The following is a 19431-nucleotide window of genomic DNA, read 5'->3' on the forward strand; positions in this document are numbered from 1 at the left end:
AAATTTGAACAGATGCAGAGAACTGGGAAAACCTCTATTGACAGAGTAGGCTAAAAGTTGCTTAATTCAGTGAGCCTAAGGCAAAATGGGCACAGGGGGAGTAAGGTCACTGAATACACTGATGGGTAAACACAAGTGAAGATCTATTTAAGTTTATAGATGGGGCTGGCACTGAGCCAGTAAATGAAAACTGGACACGAATGGATTTGGGATGGAAACTAAAAGATTACTTAGAGTCAGGAGAATGTGATTCTCAACAGAGCTGATGGTGGCAATATTCTAACCTGAGTCAGAGCAGCAGCTTTGTGAAAAGAATGTCCTGGTTGCCTCTGGCAGGGAATATGAGATCTCAGAAGATGATGTGAAACAGCATCTAGAAAAATTAAAAGTACCACTGCTTTGTGTTGATACTGGAATAGTTTCCTAATTTAAGCTGTCAGAAAAATCTAAAAATTAGTTCTTTCTTTTAGAGAAAAAATGTATCTGCTTCCTATTCTTTGTCTTACTTATTTGTATCTAGGAGTCTTAATTTTTTTCCATCTATAATTCTTCTTCTTTCCTCAACTTGATAGTAGTAGGCCACCATGGTATACATAGGTATGGAGTGTAAAAGAAATATTTATTGTTTTGTCCTGATTTTCCCTGAATTCTCCTGCTTAGAGACCGTGACTACCACCTGAAGACCTACAAATCAGTAATCCCTGCAAGCAAACTAGTGGATTGGCTTATTGCACAGGTAAGAATATTTTAAAGCAGTGATGTCTTTAATCTTTCAGTTCCATTTAGGGGACAATAAAACATATTTCTCTAGAGAACATAATTAAACATATTCTGATACTTGGAACTTAAAATGTTATGCTTTCTGGCATTGTTCATTTTGTGAAAAATTATTTGGCAGCATAAAGAGGAGAAAAGCCCCTTTTCTGAAGCCATTTAAAGCAATGTGGATCTCATTTAATCTCATATAAATGTGGTATAATTTTTTGAGAGATGAATCTATATATAGTTTTGTACCAACAACTACTCCATTGTCTTTAGAAACTGTAGTTGCCCCATGTTTACTTTGTAATTACAGTGGGGAGCCTGTAGCTTGGCAAATAAAATCTGGTAGTCTAAATCAATCTAAAGGGAGAGTGTGCCATCTTGCTCACCATTGCAGAGTGAAAGGCTTGTTCTGGTTTTGTCTTAAATGGTGACCTGATTCAAAATCATATTAAGTCCTATACTGCCAAAATGACATAAAGTGAGGGTAGTTTGAATGAGAATCAGGCCTCTAACAACCCGGGATGTTGTCCTTCAGAAATGTTTTATGCAATTGCATTTGACAACCTCCTACATTAATAAGATCAGTATGACTTAAGGTTGTTTTGTGCCAAGTAACTGGATGTGAATGGAGTAACCAATTGTTTCCCTGATCAGGGCATAGAGGGGGTGAGGATGTACTGAGGTTGTCATATCAGTTGCATGTGATTTAATGGGGTCTTGTTCATGGACAGCTGAGGGGCAAAGAAGCCTGCTTTGGTCAATGAGGAGAGATGTAATCAGGCTAATCCAGCCAAATAATAGTCATGCAGCTGTAAGCAGTAGAAAGACTCAGATAGCATAGTAAAACAACTCTTGATCTGGAAAAGGTAGGTAATTTCCTTCTCTACTTTTTTCATTCTGGTAGGTTAGTCTGGCTGTTAGTTCTCCTGTTTACTGAACTTTACATTAAGACTGAACCAGAATGTATTAAAGCCAGATATGGAGATACAGAAATCTCTGTAATTGACATTGTACGTGTATACAGATATAGAGATATGGGAAATTTCTTCTGTGGGTTGTAAACAATCTAGGTCAAGCATAATCTTAATTGCTGGGTTTATGCACCTCAAAACAATCAGCCATGGACCATGAAATCATTACAGAACTAGACAACAATACCAATATGATTAATGGTGCCAGTAATAATAACAGTGTGCTCTGGACATGATTCTTCACTATGGTACTGACTGTAAACTGTTTCTGTTATTCTGCTGACTCCAATTCAGTGATTATATTTGAATAAACCAAAATTATCTTGTCAAAACTAATGTATCTAGTTTCACATCCAATTACTGTATGAAAAAAGTTACAAGAGACATTCTGTCAAGACTGTTGATTGTAAGGGGTTCTTTGTCTTAAGATTTTTGTTACTGCTTTCATTGTATTTAGACAAATTGCTAAATAACATTTAGAAGTACTTACAGGTAAACTGAAATGATTAAGGTATATTTTATAATTCAAGAACAGTGTTTTCCTGAGAGAATTTTTGGGGGCCATCAGGAATAGCCAGGTCTGGTTTATTCTTCCTACACAAAGATTTTGTTGCTAAAACAAAAGTAGATTACTAAAGGTTGAGGTATTTCTTCTCCAGTGTATTTAGAGCTGAAAGAAAAAATTAGATTTTTAAGTCCCAGCCTCTGCAAAATAAACTACCCATTTATCCCATAAAGTAACAGAAAATGGGTACTGACAGTTGTCATAGAGAGGATGTTTAAAATGAGGAAAGACTTACAAAGACTTGAAATTAGTTAATAGTAAAAGTTAAAATTCAGGTTTATAAAAGCCCTTTTCTTGGCTTTCCTTTTGTGATTACATAATCATGCAGATTCTGCAGGAAGATTTTTCCTACCAAAGACAACAGCATTTAGTTAATATATTGTAAATGTCATGCCTTTTGTTTGTTTTTAGTTTTTGGGTTTTCATTTTTTTGCTTAAGCAGTGGTGCTGCTGATTGGCAAGACCTGATCCTGTTTTATCCTGTATTTAAATAATATCTTTATACCATGCCAATGTAATTTGCCAGTAGTTGCCTGGCAAATAGCTGCTTAGTCCTTAGTAGGACTTTTCAGGTAGGACTTATGTTCTGCTGGTAAGGTCAGAGGGCTCTTGATCTGCAAGCTGAAAACAAAGTCAGTATGCTACTGGGCAGATGCTGTTAGAGCTTCAGGATACCTTATTTTTGAGATGGAGAGGAAAAAAGAAGGTGTAATACTTGTGTAGGATCTGCAAAATTAGAAGATGCACAGAGAAAGCTTGGCACTTCTGGTATTTAACTGAATTGTAGATGCAATACATAATGCCATTTCAGGTAAATTTGTAAATTTCCAAGTCACCTTTGGAATTGTTTTGAAATACTACACTCAGGGCTTTGGGTAATGAGAAACTGAAGCCTTTGTTTGTAGGTCTGCTGTGTAAGAAAAGAATGCTGCTGCACTTGTAACTAGTCTGACCTTTGGAGTTCACATACACAGGGTATAATCAGGTTTTTCTCCTGTATAGATAAGATCTCTCAGCATCTCTCTGTAAGAATGAGTTTTATTGTCTGTGGCTAATGGGTCCTGAAGTCTGACACTATGATTGCTAATAAAAAGTCTTTATGTTGAGATAATATTGTGTCCCTTTGTGGGTTAAACAGCTACTCTCCAGAATCCTGGTCTTTGTCCTTCTAGTTCCTGTAAGAGGCAAGAGATGCTATTTATATGAATGAATGGGATTTGGGCAACGGGGTGGCTGTTTTAATTTCTTGCTATTGTTCCCTACAAAGAATATCCTGCTAATTTCAGAGCCACAAGCTATGTGGTGGGGAAAGGAAATAGTTTAGCTTAAGGAAGTTGTCTGAGATGTGATATTTATCCTCTTGTTTCTAGGGAGACTGTCAGACTCGGGAGGAAGCTGTCGCACTGGGTGTTGGACTCTGCAATAATGGCTTCATGCATCATGGTAATGCATCAATATTACTTCCTACAGCCAATTAAAGGATTAGCTGACTGGCTGAAAATCCCTTCTCTATAGGCTGTGCTGTGCATGCTGATAATGTGTACACTTGCAGGCATCCCAGCAGGTCCTTCTGAAAAACAGTTTTCAAGCTTATTCAAAATGAACCTTCCCAGGTGAATCCCCTTGCTAACAGTTATGATTAGATAAGCTAAATAGGAATGTTTTTTCACTGCATCACTTTCAAAGCTATCAGACCAATGCACCAGGGAAGTACTGTCCTGAAATATTACCAAGAAATGTCAGGTATGAAGTAGAATTGCCTACTTCCTGCCACTTTGGGAACAAGCACAATCCTCAGTGCTCAATCTCTGAACCGTCCAAATCTGAAATGCCAAATTGCCAAGTTAGATATTATCCATCCTCAGTGCTGCTGCTGCTAGACTGGGTAAGTAAACACACCACATCTGTATCAGTATCATATAGCACATATGAAGTCCCAAGGGTGAAACATATTTTGTCCAATGAAACATCCAGTTTTAGCCATAAATAACGTTTGTTTTCCATGTTTTGAATAGTGGTTTTGAGAGTAGATTGTTGTAAATCTGCTGATAGAGATGCATCTGGTCTTTGTTCTGTAAAGATGGGGAAGAGTTTAGGATTTCTTTTAGCTTTCTTTTTTGTTTCTCTCTTTTTTTTTCTTTGTGTAAATCCATGTAAATGTATTTATTTCATATATATTTTTTCCAGTGCTGGAAAAAAGTGAATTTAAGGACGAATCCTTGTATTTCCGCTTTTACGCTGATGAGGAGATGGAAGGCACCAGTTCCAAGAGCAAACAGCTACGTAATGACTTCAAGCTTGTAGAAAACATCCTGGGAAAGAGTCTTCTGGTAAGAAAAATATTAATGTAAACTTTGATGTTCCTGTGAAACTGGTGTTGTTTTATACTAGAGGAGAATGAGAAGGAAAACTATAATAAAGTTGGAATGGGAAATTGCACCTGTGGTTACTTTTCCTCAGTGTATGAATACTAATTCTTGAGCTACTTTGCCATAGACCTCCAATTTCTGTAGCTCTGACTTTTCTAGCTGGGCAGATGGCATAGCTGATTCTAGCAGCCAAGGAAGTCTGTAAATTGCAGGGTGCACTACCTGGGAGCTGTGGATTCACAGCTCCCACACTCACATGCAAAAGCAAGTAAGTTCCTGCCTATTTCTGATAGGTCTCAAGAAAGGAGGTCAGAGATAAGACTGTTTCCCATGGTTCACAACCCAACTCCTATTCCCGTGAAGCCCTGGAAGAGTCTGGAAGTGAGCTGGAGATGGAGAATGTTAGCAAGCACCATACATTTCTTGAGCTTGCTGAGCAGGCACCACAGGGTTGATGTGGTAGAGGAGAAAGCAGTGGGCAGTATTACCTTGGGCGAGGTCTGCCATCAACCTTAAACACAGTTTAAGCATAAACACAGTTAAAAGACCCTTCTATGTGAGGCAGATTCAGGTGCAAGTTAAAAGAGTGATAAGAACCCAGATACTTCAGGACATCATTGTCTAAATGAAATAAATATTCCCTGCATTACTAGATTAAGTATGAGCTTCACTTTGTTTATGGAAACCATTTAATAAAAAATGCTGTTCTTTATGTTCATGCTTCTGCAGCATTTTGCAATCATGTCCAGATCCCCACCTCACTAAATGCCATCACTGTCCTTACTGCACTAGGATTATTCTCATGCTGTTTGGACATGGTGGTCAGATTGGTGCAAACTCTTTGTTCTGAGATCCTTGTTTACTGCCAGTGGCTCCATCTTTTTCAAACTTTGAACACTGGCAGAATGCAGGATCAGGATAAAATCTTGGGTCAGAAACTACAAAAAGCAGAACTGCTGGAAAAGATCCAGAGGTCCATTGTATGGGAAAATTTTTCCTGTGGTTCACACAAACTTCAGTGTCTCACTTTTGTCTTGTCTCCCAGGAGACGAATCTGTGTTTGTCTGAATGGCCAGAAGTAATATTTAAAGCACCATGGTCCCTCAGAATTACCCCTCCATGAATCCAGTGCCAGACTGGAGTGTCAGGTTAATATTATTATCCTATTGGAGAGCTGTTGGATGAAGGGAAGCAGTTAAAATGTGGTATGCTTTGTGGGTTTTTTTAACTGTGATTTGCAAAGCACTGAGAGACCAGTTTCATGTAAGTTGGTGGGAACTGCTATTGTTCAGGGATTTTGAGTTTTCCAACTTATCAAGGCAATACAGTTTGAGGAAACAGATTGACTAGTACGGCTCTTCCACTTTTTTCTGTCAATTCAAGGTACTTCTTTTAAAATGCTGAAAGGTTATGCTTTTGCTGTGAAATGAGGGATTTAAAGTTCTTTGATTCTGTTTTCTGTTAATTATTTATTAGTTATTCACTAAAGAGACAGAACAAGCAAGCAAACCTTGCACATAGACTATTTGCTAGTGATTAATCATAGTCCCTAACCGTTGCTCCTAGGTACTCTATAATTCAGTAACTGAAATAGTTGCAACAAAAATATTTTAATATTAATATTATTGTAGTTCTTAAGTGCCTCAGCCAGCCTCTGTCATAATTACAGTCTCAAAAAGTAAGCAATCTAAAATGAACAGCACATGATGAATAAGAAATTTCCTACTAGAAGGCACAGATTTTTATTATAAGTAGGAGCCATGCTGAAGTTGACTTGCCCTCATTTCCCCAAGTTAATTATCAGTCACCTGAATATTTGTAAAGAAGATCCTGCAAATAATAGTACAGTAATGCATTACATTCATCCACAAAAAAAAAAAAATTGTGCCTGGCCTCTGTGTTATCTCTATTTAGCAATTATGAGCAGCTAGAATCCTGAAGATTTGCTGTCTGTGGAACATCACTGTTTGCCTCTTTTACATTCATGATAGGGCATTGGCCCTTCCCATCCCTGATCCCACTATAGAAGTCTAATGGAATTTCCTCAGCACTAGCTTTTAGAATATGCTTTTCTACTGCCATGAAATCCTAGCTGTTTAACAGACAGCTTCCCCCAACCCCTTCATCTAAGAGCTTGCTCTTGGAAAACAGGAAGCAACAGAAGCTTTGGCAAATAAATAATTATAAATGCCAATGGAAAGAAGTGCTTTTGTCTGAAAAAATCCACTTCAAACAAAATTTAATACTCATTTATTTGTGCAATTCTTTCTCATTGAAGGACATAAATCTTGACAAACTGGAAAAATATACAACATTCTTTGCATAGTTGAAGAGAATTTGGATTTTGGCTCAACTCCAAGCATTGTGACTTAGTACTGCAGTGTGCTGTTGACTTGTGATCAGCACCTCTACTTCTTAGTCCAGGCCAACCACAACACAAATTAAAGTCTGTAGCTTGAAGCTGAATATCAGACAAGGACAGAGTCCTCCAGAGTCTCAGGTGTGTCACTTACCTGATCTCAAAAGCATTTCCAGTGATTTCTAAAGATGATGCCTGTACACTTCATGCAGCATTCTCAAAACTGTTATGCAGGATTGGAGGTCTGGACTATAATTCTAAACTCCATTAGCTTTCCAGACCTATGACATCTCCTGTGTTTCTCCAGGGTTTCTCCAGGGTTTCCCATATTTCTTACTCTCAATTGTGTGCTGCAGTGGTTGCAGGAAAGGGTAGTTCTGTGTCCCACTGCCTTCACAGCTGGGGCCGTGGGATGACCTCTTATTTAACTCATGCAGGGGCCTGAGTACTGTAGCATATTTAATGAAAGCCAATGGTTTGAGCTCAGAAATCAGGGCTACCTGGGTTTTAATTTAACTTCTCACATGAACTCACTGTGTGGCCTGAGCAAGACCTCCGTGCCTCTGAAATTAGGAAGCTAAATCTCATCTATCCCCTGACATCTAGAATCAGATTTGAAAATGAAAGTGTCCTTCTAATTCAGCTCTTCAAATACCAAGTTTTTAGGTAAGAGGTAGCGCTGTCATCTAAGTTCATGTCTGTTCCCTTTTAAACCAGCAAATCCAATAAATGTAGTATTCACCTTAAAAGTCTTACAGAACTATAGGACATATTTTTCCTATTATAATAATGAATTAAATAATAATTTGTACTACTCAAATAAAGCCATATTTGGTCCTTAATAAAAATATCTTCCATCTTTAATTATTCCAGAAGAATTATTGTGAATTGTGCTAATGGAAAATGTCCTAATTCTGCAAAATTTAAGCAGAGAACAAAAAAGAGATTTCCCTTTGTTCTTTATTATACTAGCATACCACAGTCTATTGTAGCTTGAGAATTCAAATCTTTGATTTAAAACACCCCTGGGAGGAGAGCCACTAATAAGAGCCCATCCTCTAGGGATTTTTGATCTCCCAAGGAGATAGGCTGGCAAGTCAGTAACAAGAGACATCCATCATCCAGGTGTAGGTGGACAGATAAAGGCTTTGAGTGGGTTTGGATACTAAAAATTACAGTGAATTCTGAAGTGAAAAACATCCTTTAGTTTGTAAATCTTTCACTGTTCAGAATGAACAGTTTAATTCACTTTCAGTACTTAATTTTGAAACTCACAAACCAGAGGAAAATGAAACAGTAATTTTGTGTATATGAAGCTTGTTTTCCTAATGTAGCAAACCATCTTTCAAGATAATAGGACTGGCTTAGATTCTGGAGCTTCTCATTGAAAAGAAATTCTGCCTTTTCAGACTTTGTTTTGGTGCCCCCAGAGCTGTGGAGCTTTTGAAAGGCTGGGGAGACTGAACAGCCTGTGAGGTGAGGTGGCAGGAAAATACCTGTCTTCAAATGAATGCTGCTGAGAGCCCAGAAACCTCATCAGTTTTGTGAAGCATTCAGACTTGACATTATCTGATAAAGTCACTGCTTCTTAAGAAATTCCTAATCAGGTCAGACTGTTCAGATGTGTCTAACAGAGAAGAGTTCATGCTGGGGAGCTGTTGAAAAGGTTGTGGGAGAAGGATGTGCATCTTGTCCTGGAGCCTAGTTTAGGAAATGGTGGTTGATCTGCCTCTGCTGCCTCTTCTGCTACTGGTGTCCCCAGGAATTTAGGCTGACAGTTTCCTCTTCTGCACAATACAGATGTAATAGGCCATTCTTTGCATGGCATGTGTTCTGCTCATGGTTTGATTAAACATGCTTACTTCTTATATGATTTCATATTTTAATGTGGTTGTCTTTCAAGATTAAACAGCTGCTGCCTTATACTCAAAAAACTGACTGGATTTCAGGGGCAGAGAAATCATTCTTGTAGATGGCAAGTTAGTTAATTGCTTTGGACTCCTTAGGGAAGAGCAGTCTTCAGCTGTGGAATTGCACGTTATTACTGCTTTATAACAAAGAATGAATTATAGCCTTCTCCAACTATTGTATATTGAATATAAGTTTGTGGAGCTGTCTGCTGCTTGAGTTGGGCAAATCAAAGCCTCCAAATTTTTATATCTTTTCCACGTATGCTTTCAAAATCCAACAAAAAAAACTGAGCAATCCCTTGAAATGTAAAATGAGAATTGGATGGTAGGGCTATCTGATAAATTTTCCATCTGATCACAGATGTGAAGTGATAAAAGTACACAATTGTGTTGGGCTCAAACTCACTCCATTTTCTAAGCTGTCCTTTTATTAAGGATGCATAAACAGCATGGCTTCTCAAAGTATTTTTAGAAATACCCTATATGGCTATATTCCTGTCCATCACTTAATCTGAACATCACCCAATGAGGATTTTTTCCTTGCAGATATATAATGCCATGCATTATTTTAACTTGGCTGTATGGCTCCTGCAGGGAAGGATCATTCTACTTCTGCTTTTTTTTTTTCCTAAGGTGAATTTGTTTAAGTGATAAAGCTTATAAGATGATGGTGTTGATTTCAACAGGAAAGAACAGTATTTTAAATAGTGCAGGAATCATTAGAATCAAGGAAATAATTCTCAGAATTCTCAGTAATTTTTTTGCCCAGTGGCATGCCAGATAACAGTCAGACTTATTTTTCTTTGTGACTCAATTTTAATTTATCAGATGGCTCTTAAATGCATTGTGCTTGTTCAAATGCAAGATGTTTATCTGGAAGAATTTCCACTTGTGCATTACCAGTGGTGAGGCTTGCTCTATTTTTATTAAATGAAAAGTGAGTTGTTAAGCTTTGTTTTCATAGTTCATAAACCATGAGAAAAGGATGAGTGAAATACATGCTTGCCATGATTAATATGATTTAAGAAAATTATTTATAAGAAAAGTCTGTGTAACCTCAGTGCAAATCAGAGGAAGCAGATTCTCATGAGAAAGAACTAACAAGTCTACCAACAATAAAAGGTGCAAACTGAGCACATGATGCTCACCAATGGAAAACACTGAATATTGATTAATTCTGTAGTCTAAAAGTGGAATATCTGATGAAGAGTGAAGGACTAGCACTTTAAAGGAAATGCAGTTGCTAATAGAAGAGTTGATTACCCACTGGAAAAAACTCAAGGACAGAAACAGACTCTTCAGTTTTTAAAGGTTGCAGATCATAACTGGATAACTTTTGGGTGAGTCTGCTTTGGTATGGTAAGGGCTCAATGAAAAAATAAATAGATTACATTTCACAGTTTATGTTTTGTAGGAGATCAGACCAAATGACCTAACAGTCCCTTTCAGCCTGAAGATCTACAAGTCCGTATCAATCATGGCTTGCAATGAAAAGTTCACTTTCTCATCTACATCTTTCTGCTAACTCTATATTTATGAAGCATTACCATATGCTTTTTTTTAAGATTTTACCAGAAGAGGATGACTATGGGTTTGACATAGAAGAAAAGAACAAAGCAATCGTGGTGAAGTCAGTTCGACGGGGGTCTTCTGCAGAGGTAAGACCTGATATTCCCAAACACTTTGGGTTTGGAACCTAAGAACATTTCAGTGCTTTGCAAATGTACAACCTTCTCCTTTCAGATCCTGTTTAAAAGCATGCATGCATTTCTCTCCTGAGCCCTGGTATTTTTTAATGGCTCTAGAGAATATATTTGCTGTGTTTCTTTGAGGCATATAGATGTCCCAAATGTCACAGGATATGAGTATTTAGTGATCATGTGTTTATCCATACAAAACCCTTGAGTGGATAACAGAATGTGGTCTCCCATTTACTGAAAGAAGTCACAGAGAGACTGAAAGATGTTTAAAAGCTTTTTAGTTGCCTTTTAGAGCCTATGAAGATAAGAGAGGACTAAATGACTTGCCCAGGGTTTCACACTAAATTGTGGCAGCATACAGACATTACTTCTAATTAAAAACCCAGGACAACCATTACAGAATTTTGTAATATCAAAACTCCTTAGCTGGGCACTGCTTTAGGCCACAAGTAACTCCTGGATGACTCACCCAATGCAAAAAGCTGAAGTGGATAGACTGATTTTATCAAGCTGAGAATGTCAAACAAGAAAGAATTTTGAACTGAACTTTAATATTACAAATAAATTATTTCAGTATTCCCGATTCTTGTTTGTTTTATGGTCACTAAGGAACCAATCCTATGCTCTACCTCATGCTCAGAATTAACATTGTTTGGTCAAAATTGTTATTAATCTAAACCTCTGCTATAAATCATTGCCTGACCAGCTAATCCTTCTGCACTTGCTTTGGCTGGATGCCTGTAGAATATTCTGCAAATCTGTTGTGTTTTAAGACAACAGAAGCACACAATTTTCTAAGGAATTCTTTTCTTGATCTTCCAAGACAAACTATCTGTGACCATGAGCCTCTCTTTTCCACTTGATCTTAAAATACTGCTCCAGAAAGGAACTAAATCTGCATCTCTCTGTACCAGAGGGCTGTCAGCTCATTCTGGAAAGACCTGAGGTCCCACATTAATGCATTTCATTAAATTCTTGGTTTTTAAAATTGCTTTGTGATACTAGAAAGATACCCAGCTTGTAGTTCTGTGTGGCTCAGCAGCTGAAGGCGATTTAGATACCCTGTGCCTGCTGTCACACTCTTTAGGGATAAAAATGAAGACATGCAGCTTTGCTTCACAGCACCCATCACAGTGCATCACATTCATTAGTGGTGTCAGACTTCAGGCCAGAATAAGATTCCAAGCTCACTAGTTAAGTGGGAACAAATCTATTACTTGCATGGATTTATTCAAGATTAACAGATTCAGTTTGAGTTTAGGATTGTAATTTCTTTCTCCTACTATACCTGGAAGAAAACCTGTCATGCAGAGGTTGTGGCAGCACACTGCACTGAATGTCACATATGTGCAACAGCAGCTGCCTGTGGCTTAACACTTGCTCAGCTCACCTAGAGAGGGGGTGACAAGGAGTCTTCTCACAGTGGTTGGTTCATGTGGACTGTGGCACATCTCATGCCTATCACAAATTCGTGTGTCCTCAGAAAGACAAATCAGAATGTCAATGTCTAATCATTTTGTACCTTATCTTCCTCTCTAGCACCTCTCTAGCAGGTTAATTGTAGGTGGTCTTATTCCTACAGGTTTTAATCCTGGAGCTGGTTTATTACTGATACTTTATCAGAAGGAAGCAACAGTAAATAAAATTAATGTTTTGGGGGAGGTGTGGTTGTTGTCTTACTCTGAACAGCCAACTGACAAGCAGATGTCAAGTGTTTGAACAGAGCAATTCATCAAGCAGCCAACTGGCCAGTGGCCATGCAGATGAACAGCAAACAGCAAGCTGCTGGCCTCTGGGAAAAAACAGTGGCCCAGATCCAGACAACTGCATTGAGTTGTCATAAAGAGCATTCGTTATTCAGAAGCTCTGTGACACTATAGGGTCTTTACTCTTGAAGATTCCTGTTGTCCAACCTTCCCTTGCCTGGTTAATGATTTCCCAGTAGAGGAGCAGATTTTTATTTGGAAGTTGCTAGTTTGTAGCACTCAACACTCAACTCTGTACCTCATACATTCATGGATTTTCTGTGCTTATGGGGAGGTATTCTGTATGCACAAGCAGTAAGTTAGGAATATAAAGACTATGTGACAAGGTATGGTGTTTATACAGATATTGGTGAAATCTCTTTGCTTTCTGTAAACACAGGTAAGATCAAGGGTGACTGACAAATATGATGAACTGTATGTACAGGATTCCATATGACAGTAATCCCAGGAGTGTCCATAAGTAGAGAACAAGTTGGACCTTGGGACCTGGCCTTGCAAAGATGCTGCCAACAATCAAAAGTTTTCTGTGGTGTTTGTTTCATTTGCAGATGGCTGGTCTGCAGACGGGAAGAAAAATCTATTCCATCAATGAGGACTTAATATTCCTACGCCCTTTTTCAGAAGTGGAAACCATCTTAAGCCAGTCCTTCTGCTCACGAAGGCCACTTAGACTTCTGGTGGCCACCAAATCAAAAGAGTAAGTGCCAAGATGGGCAGACAGGTTATCTAGAAACGTTGAGTACTAAATATGGTTTTTTACAGTTTTTCAGGCCATTATTGTATTTTATAATGAGGCTTAGCTCTGTTAATGTCTTGTGCATTGCTAGATTTGTAATCCCACAATTTCCCATAGATTTGAACATTTCAGTGAGCAGTTGATGCTAACAAGTTGGCATTTGACTCCAATGGCCAGTCTACTTTATTTTTTTTTTAATGGAAAAGAACCTCAGCTGGTATGTGCCGGCACAGCTGCACTGAAGTTTGCCTAAAAGTGGTAGAGAATATAAACACCATAGAAAGCTTCTCTCCTCTGTTATTCCCTTAAGGATGTAATAAATTCTGAAGTGCCAACTTTTAATTAACAAAGTGAATCTCCCTCTGCCTTGGAGAACGAGGATGGAGTGGATGATTTCTTCAGGTTGATTTATTTGTTACTTATTTATAAACTATGTGAGTGCTTTCTTTAATCAAAAGAACAGTTGTGAATGTTGGGGAAAGATCTGTCCAGAACTCTGTCAACCTAAAAATGCTTCATTCTCTTCTCCTTGGTTTACCTGCAGGATTATTAAAATCCCAGATTCTCCTGAAGCACTTTGCTTTCAGATACGGGGAGCAGCACCACCATATGTTCATGCAGTAGGAAGAGGTAAGTAGAAAGGCTGTGGTATAGTTAAGCTTCCAGTTAAAGTACAGTTAAATATATATACATGTGTATATAAAGAGTATATATATACATCCAAGTTTCATTGTCAAACACATTCTAAACAAGGAATTCCTGCCATAGAGAAGGATCATGCTCATATATAAAACCACAGAACAACAGATACTTCCTGCCACAGAGTGCTTACACTCTACATACAGTCATTGTTATGAACTGAACATTGGGTCACAAATCCCATCAGCACAAACAAGGAACAACAATTCTACAGTAGAAGAAACTTGCTGATACTGCAATCCACAGTACTGTGGAAAGACTCTTGAGAAAGCATTATCACTTGATCTCTTGCTAGCTAGAATTGCACTTGCATAGCCATCCTAACTTTGTTTCTTCTAAGACTGCTAAGATACAGCTTTACAGCCACAGGCATTAAAAATTGAAAACAGAAGTGGCTGAGAAAAAGTTGAGGTGTAATGCTGTCTGTTGCCTCCTCACTGTTTTTACCTGTGGTCAGTCACAGTTTCAATCACTGCAGTTGTGAATATGCTGTGGGATCAGAAGGTTTCCTAATGGATGTCACTGAGTATGGTATAAGGCTTGAAGACTGCTCTTCTCTTTACTCTGGTATATGCTGCTGCTATAAATTACCAATGAAAGAAGCAAACTGCTTTCTATGGTTGTCTTTTTAAAGGAGAACACAGTTTGATACAAATATTTATTACTTCCATAACTGAAATGTGAACTGAGCTGCAAATAAAGCACATCTCTAACCTTTATTTTCAGCAGATGCAGAAAATACAACCATACAGACATGTACCACTTCCTCTCTCAAGTACAGATAGCCAAATACGAGCAGTTAGTATACAGAAAACCCAAATGCAACGGTGTTCTCAGGGAGACACATCCATTACAGTCTTTCACAGTGGCACCTGCAGCCACAGTTTAACAGTGGGAACACTGCAAATTGCAAAGGCTGGCAAGAAAGTTTCTACTTTTTCAGAATTTTGCAAGCAAAAGACAAATTGCGTTTTGGAATAAAAATATATGAATTTTAAATGGTGATGCCTTAAAAATGTAATTGCCTTAACTGTAGATCTCTAGGAGTTGGATTTGGGTCTGAGTCTTGTTCATGTGAATCTGGAATTAAGCCAGTCATCAGTCTTTTTCTTAGAGCAGGGCAAATTGCATAACATGCAACTGTTCTGCATATTTCAAGTGCAACGAGCTGAAATAAATATAATTGTTTATGTTTAAGCAAGACCTCAGCTAATGTAATCATAAGGCTAGAGGAGCCATACAAGAATCCCAAGTGATTTCCCACAGGAATTTCAATTTCTAGCCTGAATGCATTTAGGTCCAGGTCTCTTTTTCCCAGCACTACTGATAATATGAAGGGTAAGTGCATGATGTTTTTCTTAAAAAACAAAGCTCTCAGAATACTTAGTAGCATAGGCATGCCAGCATTCAACCAGCTTTTTCTTCTTACTCTCCTTAAGCAGAAACCCTTTTCAAATGTTCCTGTTTTCTCTTCCATAGCCAGATGACTTTACTGTCTAACTCCTCTCCTGTTGATTTTTCAGGTTCTGAGGCTGCAGCTGTAGGCCTTCACCCAGGGCAGTGTATTTTGAAAGTCAATGGGAATAATGCAGCACATGGAAATTATATGGAAGTTCTGGAGCACTTTACAGCATATAGGACCAGACAACAGGAAGCACTGGTATGAATGCAAAACCTCAAAGGAAGTACATTAATTTCTGCTCTTCTTCTGTCCTTCCCTTCTGTGCTTTTATGGTCACTAAATACTCAGAAAACCAACTTGTATTACTCTGGTTTCCAAAACAACTTCTTTTTACTTATTTATTCCATGCCAAGGTTGTATTATCATTGAGGGAGCTGGCTACAGTTGCCTATAGTAGCAAAACATCAACAAATAATACGTATTCATACACTGCACAGTACAACTTCACCCAGATGCCTATTGAGATTTTATATTCTCTGAAGTTCAGAGGAAATCTGGGGCAATGTTGGTATTTCAGCCAACTTAGAAGGTATAAAATTAAAGCTAGATTCACCATTGTAATTCAAACACATAGAGGTCAGGCATTTTTACTGAGGTCAAAGCTGAAGCCTCTGTCTCTTGAAAGGGATTGTACCAGTGGGTGTACAGAACACATGAAGATGCTGAGGAAGACAGAGTTCAGCAAGCAACATCCACTGCATATCTGAACAGCAGTCAGCCTGGCTCTAGCAAAGAAGACTCATCACTGGAAGGAGGTGCAGAATTGGATCCTGTTCAGAATAGTCAACAGGAATCAGGTGAAGATTCTCATATGGGAAGGAAACCCAGGGAAGACTTAGGGGCTTCAGGAATGAAAATTGCAGTAGAAATATAAGGTGTAATTATTGTATAATAGCTCTTTTCTTCAGAGAGCTTTATAACAGAATGAGGTCTGCCAGAGGAAGTGCTCTTGCTGGAGTTTATTCAGGAGTAGAAAAAATTAAGATACACACAGAAGTCATACCCCTGTCACTCTCTGCTCTTTACAAGAGAGACAGTTTCTGGAATGAAAAGGCTCAGCATTTTTATAATCATTTGGTAGCCCCTACAAACTAAGAATTCATGGTCATTAGCAGCTGGAAAAGGAAAGTCTGCAAGTAACTCTACCTAGAATAATCTATGCTTTCTGTGATTTCAAGATTAAAGATTAAGATATTAAATTACTTTGATCTGGAGCAAGTTTTCAGAGCATGTTACCACTGCCAGCAAAAGGTGTGGGTGCATTTCTTCCAACTTTGAAAAGTGTAACTCATAAAAAACACTAAAACACTTCTTTGCTTTCATGTTGAGAGCTTATCAGAAAAGGAGATGTTAGGGGAGAACACTTGAAGCCAAATTCAGTTGAAAGGACTGAGCCTGGACTCTCAGAATGCCATTGGCAACTTCTCCAGGAACAGATGGACATTTGTGTGGATCCCATCTAAGGTCTGGTGAGCCTGGTAATCTAATGGTCAAACAATGCAGCTCCATGGTGGAACAGCTGGAGCAGTGCCCTGCTACAGGCATGTCAGCAATTCTCTGGCAAATCTCAATCTGACTATAATTTACATCTGTTCTCTGGTGACAATAGTATTGCTGTGTGTTAAAAAATGTTATCTCCTCACCCCACCCCTCCCCTGCCATCTCAGTCTTACAGAAAATGTATCTGGACCATTTCCTAAAATTGGACAGAAAAAAGTGGCAGTGTTCCAGAGGTCATTACAAACAACAAGACTCTGAGATTAACATACTTCACTTCCCTTTAAAAGCTTCTGCTGGGGTCTGTGTCTTTTCTGAACAGAACTAAAAGCAGTGTCCTGGGAATGGAAGTGTGCATACATGCATAGAAGAATATCAGAATGTGGATTGGAGTATCTGGATTGTTTAAACCTCTGTCTGTCTCCAGTAGTGACCCAGCAGCAAATGTCTTCCTCAGAATATTCTCCCAGCCTCTGGCAGTATGTGGTTCAGAAAGTCCTTGAGCCAAGGGCTGTGTGTTTGTCTTCACATTTAATAATACCTCTCAACAGGTTTCTCTTCCTTGTGGATTCCTGTATTCATGGGTGTTGCCAGACATCTCTAATGACTTATTTTATTTCCAGCTCAGACACCACAGACCATCACCTCTCCACTGGTCATCGGTGAAGAAACACCTCTTGTTTGCCTGACTGTGGACAACACCCACCTGGAGCATGGAGTGGTGTATGAATATGTCAGCAATGCAGGGATCAAATCCTTTGTCCTGGAGAAAATTGTGGAACCAAAAGGTTGCTTCAATCTTACTGCAAAGGTAATGGAAAATGTACAATGCCAGCTTCACTCCTGAACAGAGTAGGGAAGCCAATAATATCAGTGCTTCCCGGGTAGCTTGACTTGGTTCTTTGCATGAGGCAGCATCTCCTGCTTGGAGTTTTCTTCATTAGGATTGGATGCACCAAGTTATAATAGCTCATTTGGTACAAGGAATTGCTTCCAGGATTTCAGCTGTTGAAGGAGGGGAGCCCTCAGCTGTGGAATTTTCACTTTTATCTGTCTGATAAACATACTGTTTGCTGATAATCAAGATTACTCTTCTGAGGCAAGAATTTGCTTTACCTTGGAAGCAAATCAAGCAGCTTTTCCCCATCTCATAGGTTGGATGGGTAACTAAAGGCAGCAAGTAGAGCTGGTGCTATTGGAAAGCAGGACTGCACTTAGTGCTTTGGCCATGTATGACAATAATGAGTCCCATGAAAGTATGCCAGAGCAAGTAGCTTTGACAGTGCACAGTGGGTATTTTGATCCATTATGGTTGTTGTAAAAATTTTTGAGGAATGTTTTATGACTGTGGGGATTAGACATGATAGTGATTGTCAGGCAGTACTAAAGGCAACTTGTTCTGAAGGCAGCTTTATTCAACCATGACAACATGGGGGCTTTGCCACTGATTTAATGGAATAAAACTGTGTTTTCTCTCACTGTCTAGTCTCATATCATTGACATCCTGTCTTTTTGTTTAGATTCTAGAGGCCTTTGCAGCAGAGGACAATCACTTTGTAAAGAATTGCAAAAGACTGATATCCCTAAGCAGTGCTGTGGCCACCATGCCCCAGTATGAATTCCGGCAAATCTGTGACACTAAACTGGAAAGCATTAGCAGAAGGCTCACAAACTACCAAGAGGTAAAACACTACTTGTGAGGTCATTGGTGAGGTCTCAAGGCAATGCAAAACAAAGTGGGTCTTAGTATTCTATATGAATGAATCTGAACTGTTTTAGAGGTTGGTGTCCTTGAGGCATGAAAATAGATCTGCAAGTTATTGAAATGGCAAGTTTTGAGGAAAAAGGACTTCATCAGTAAATCACTCCTTTCAGCTGGTAAAGGCTGTGGGTTGTATTATTGCAGGTTATGAGTGAATAAATAAGATAAATGTCATGAATATCAGTAGTGTCTCACAGTGCAAACAATGCAATTTTTGCACAGTTAACCTGAGCTGCCTGAAATGAGTTCTAGAAGACATAGCTGTTTGTTTTCATTTGTTGTTTTATGAGCTTTTTTAGCAAAGATACGTTATTCCATATGCAACAGAGATGAGATGATTCTGGAATAGGAAGCAGGAAAAGAAAAGGATTGTCTGTATTGCGTCAGAATTTTTTGCAAGTAAAGTTGCATATGCTTGCTCTATTTCTCCCAGTTTGCAGATGAACTGAAAACAAAGGTGAGCCCAGCCTTCAAACAAGCCACCATGGAACCACATTCCCTCAACAGCATGGATTTCTGCCCCACCAACTGCCATGTTAACCTCATGGAGGTATCATACCCCAAAAACACTACCTCAGCAGGGAGGTCGTTCAGCATTCGTATTGGACGGAAACCTTCTATTATTGGTCTTGATCCAGAACAAGGTGATCATTAACTTTCAAATTGTACTGATTTCTCATCTGCATATAAAAGTAGTGTCTTTTCACTGCCCAGCAAGGATTCAGGTCAATTGTTTGTATTTGTTAAGCAATGTGGTCATCTCATGATAGTTAAATGTTCTGGAGTATTGTTTGCACCTAACAGAGGTGACTTACTGAGTAAAAGAAAAGTGAATAGGGTCTCACAGTAGTGCTGTTGCTGTGAAGAGAG

At 38.7% G+C, this 19431-nt stretch overlaps 1 protein-coding gene across 4 annotated transcripts in view; it reads left to right on the forward strand.

The window, feature by feature from the left end:
- PREX1 (phosphatidylinositol-3,4,5-trisphosphate dependent Rac exchange factor 1) overlaps window positions 1-19431 on the forward strand; it is a 138003-nt gene that overhangs the window by 102351 nt on the left and 16221 nt on the right. For all 4 annotated transcript variants that reach the window (XR_011729131.1, XM_071760087.1, XM_071760088.1 and 1 more), the window contains exons 14-24: window positions 661-736; window positions 3672-3744; window positions 4489-4631; window positions 10505-10597; window positions 12954-13102; window positions 13686-13771; window positions 15364-15500; window positions 15928-16099; window positions 17423-17610; window positions 18320-18481; window positions 18995-19205. Coding sequence is in view for 3 of the 4 variants with exons in the window: in XM_071760087.1 (XP_071616188.1) it covers window positions 661-736; window positions 3672-3744; window positions 4489-4631; window positions 10505-10597; window positions 12954-13102; window positions 13686-13771; window positions 15364-15500; window positions 15928-16099; window positions 17423-17610; window positions 18320-18481; window positions 18995-19205 (1490 nt within the window). In the remaining variant the exon portion in view is untranslated. The remainder of the gene's footprint in view (window positions 1-660; window positions 737-3671; window positions 3745-4488; window positions 4632-10504; window positions 10598-12953; window positions 13103-13685; window positions 13772-15363; window positions 15501-15927; window positions 16100-17422; window positions 17611-18319; window positions 18482-18994; window positions 19206-19431) is intronic.

The sequence above is a fragment of the Heliangelus exortis genome, chromosome 16 (genome assembly GCF_036169615.1).
Source record: "Heliangelus exortis chromosome 16, bHelExo1.hap1, whole genome shotgun sequence".
Taxonomy (NCBI): domain Eukaryota; kingdom Metazoa; phylum Chordata; class Aves; order Apodiformes; family Trochilidae; genus Heliangelus; species Heliangelus exortis.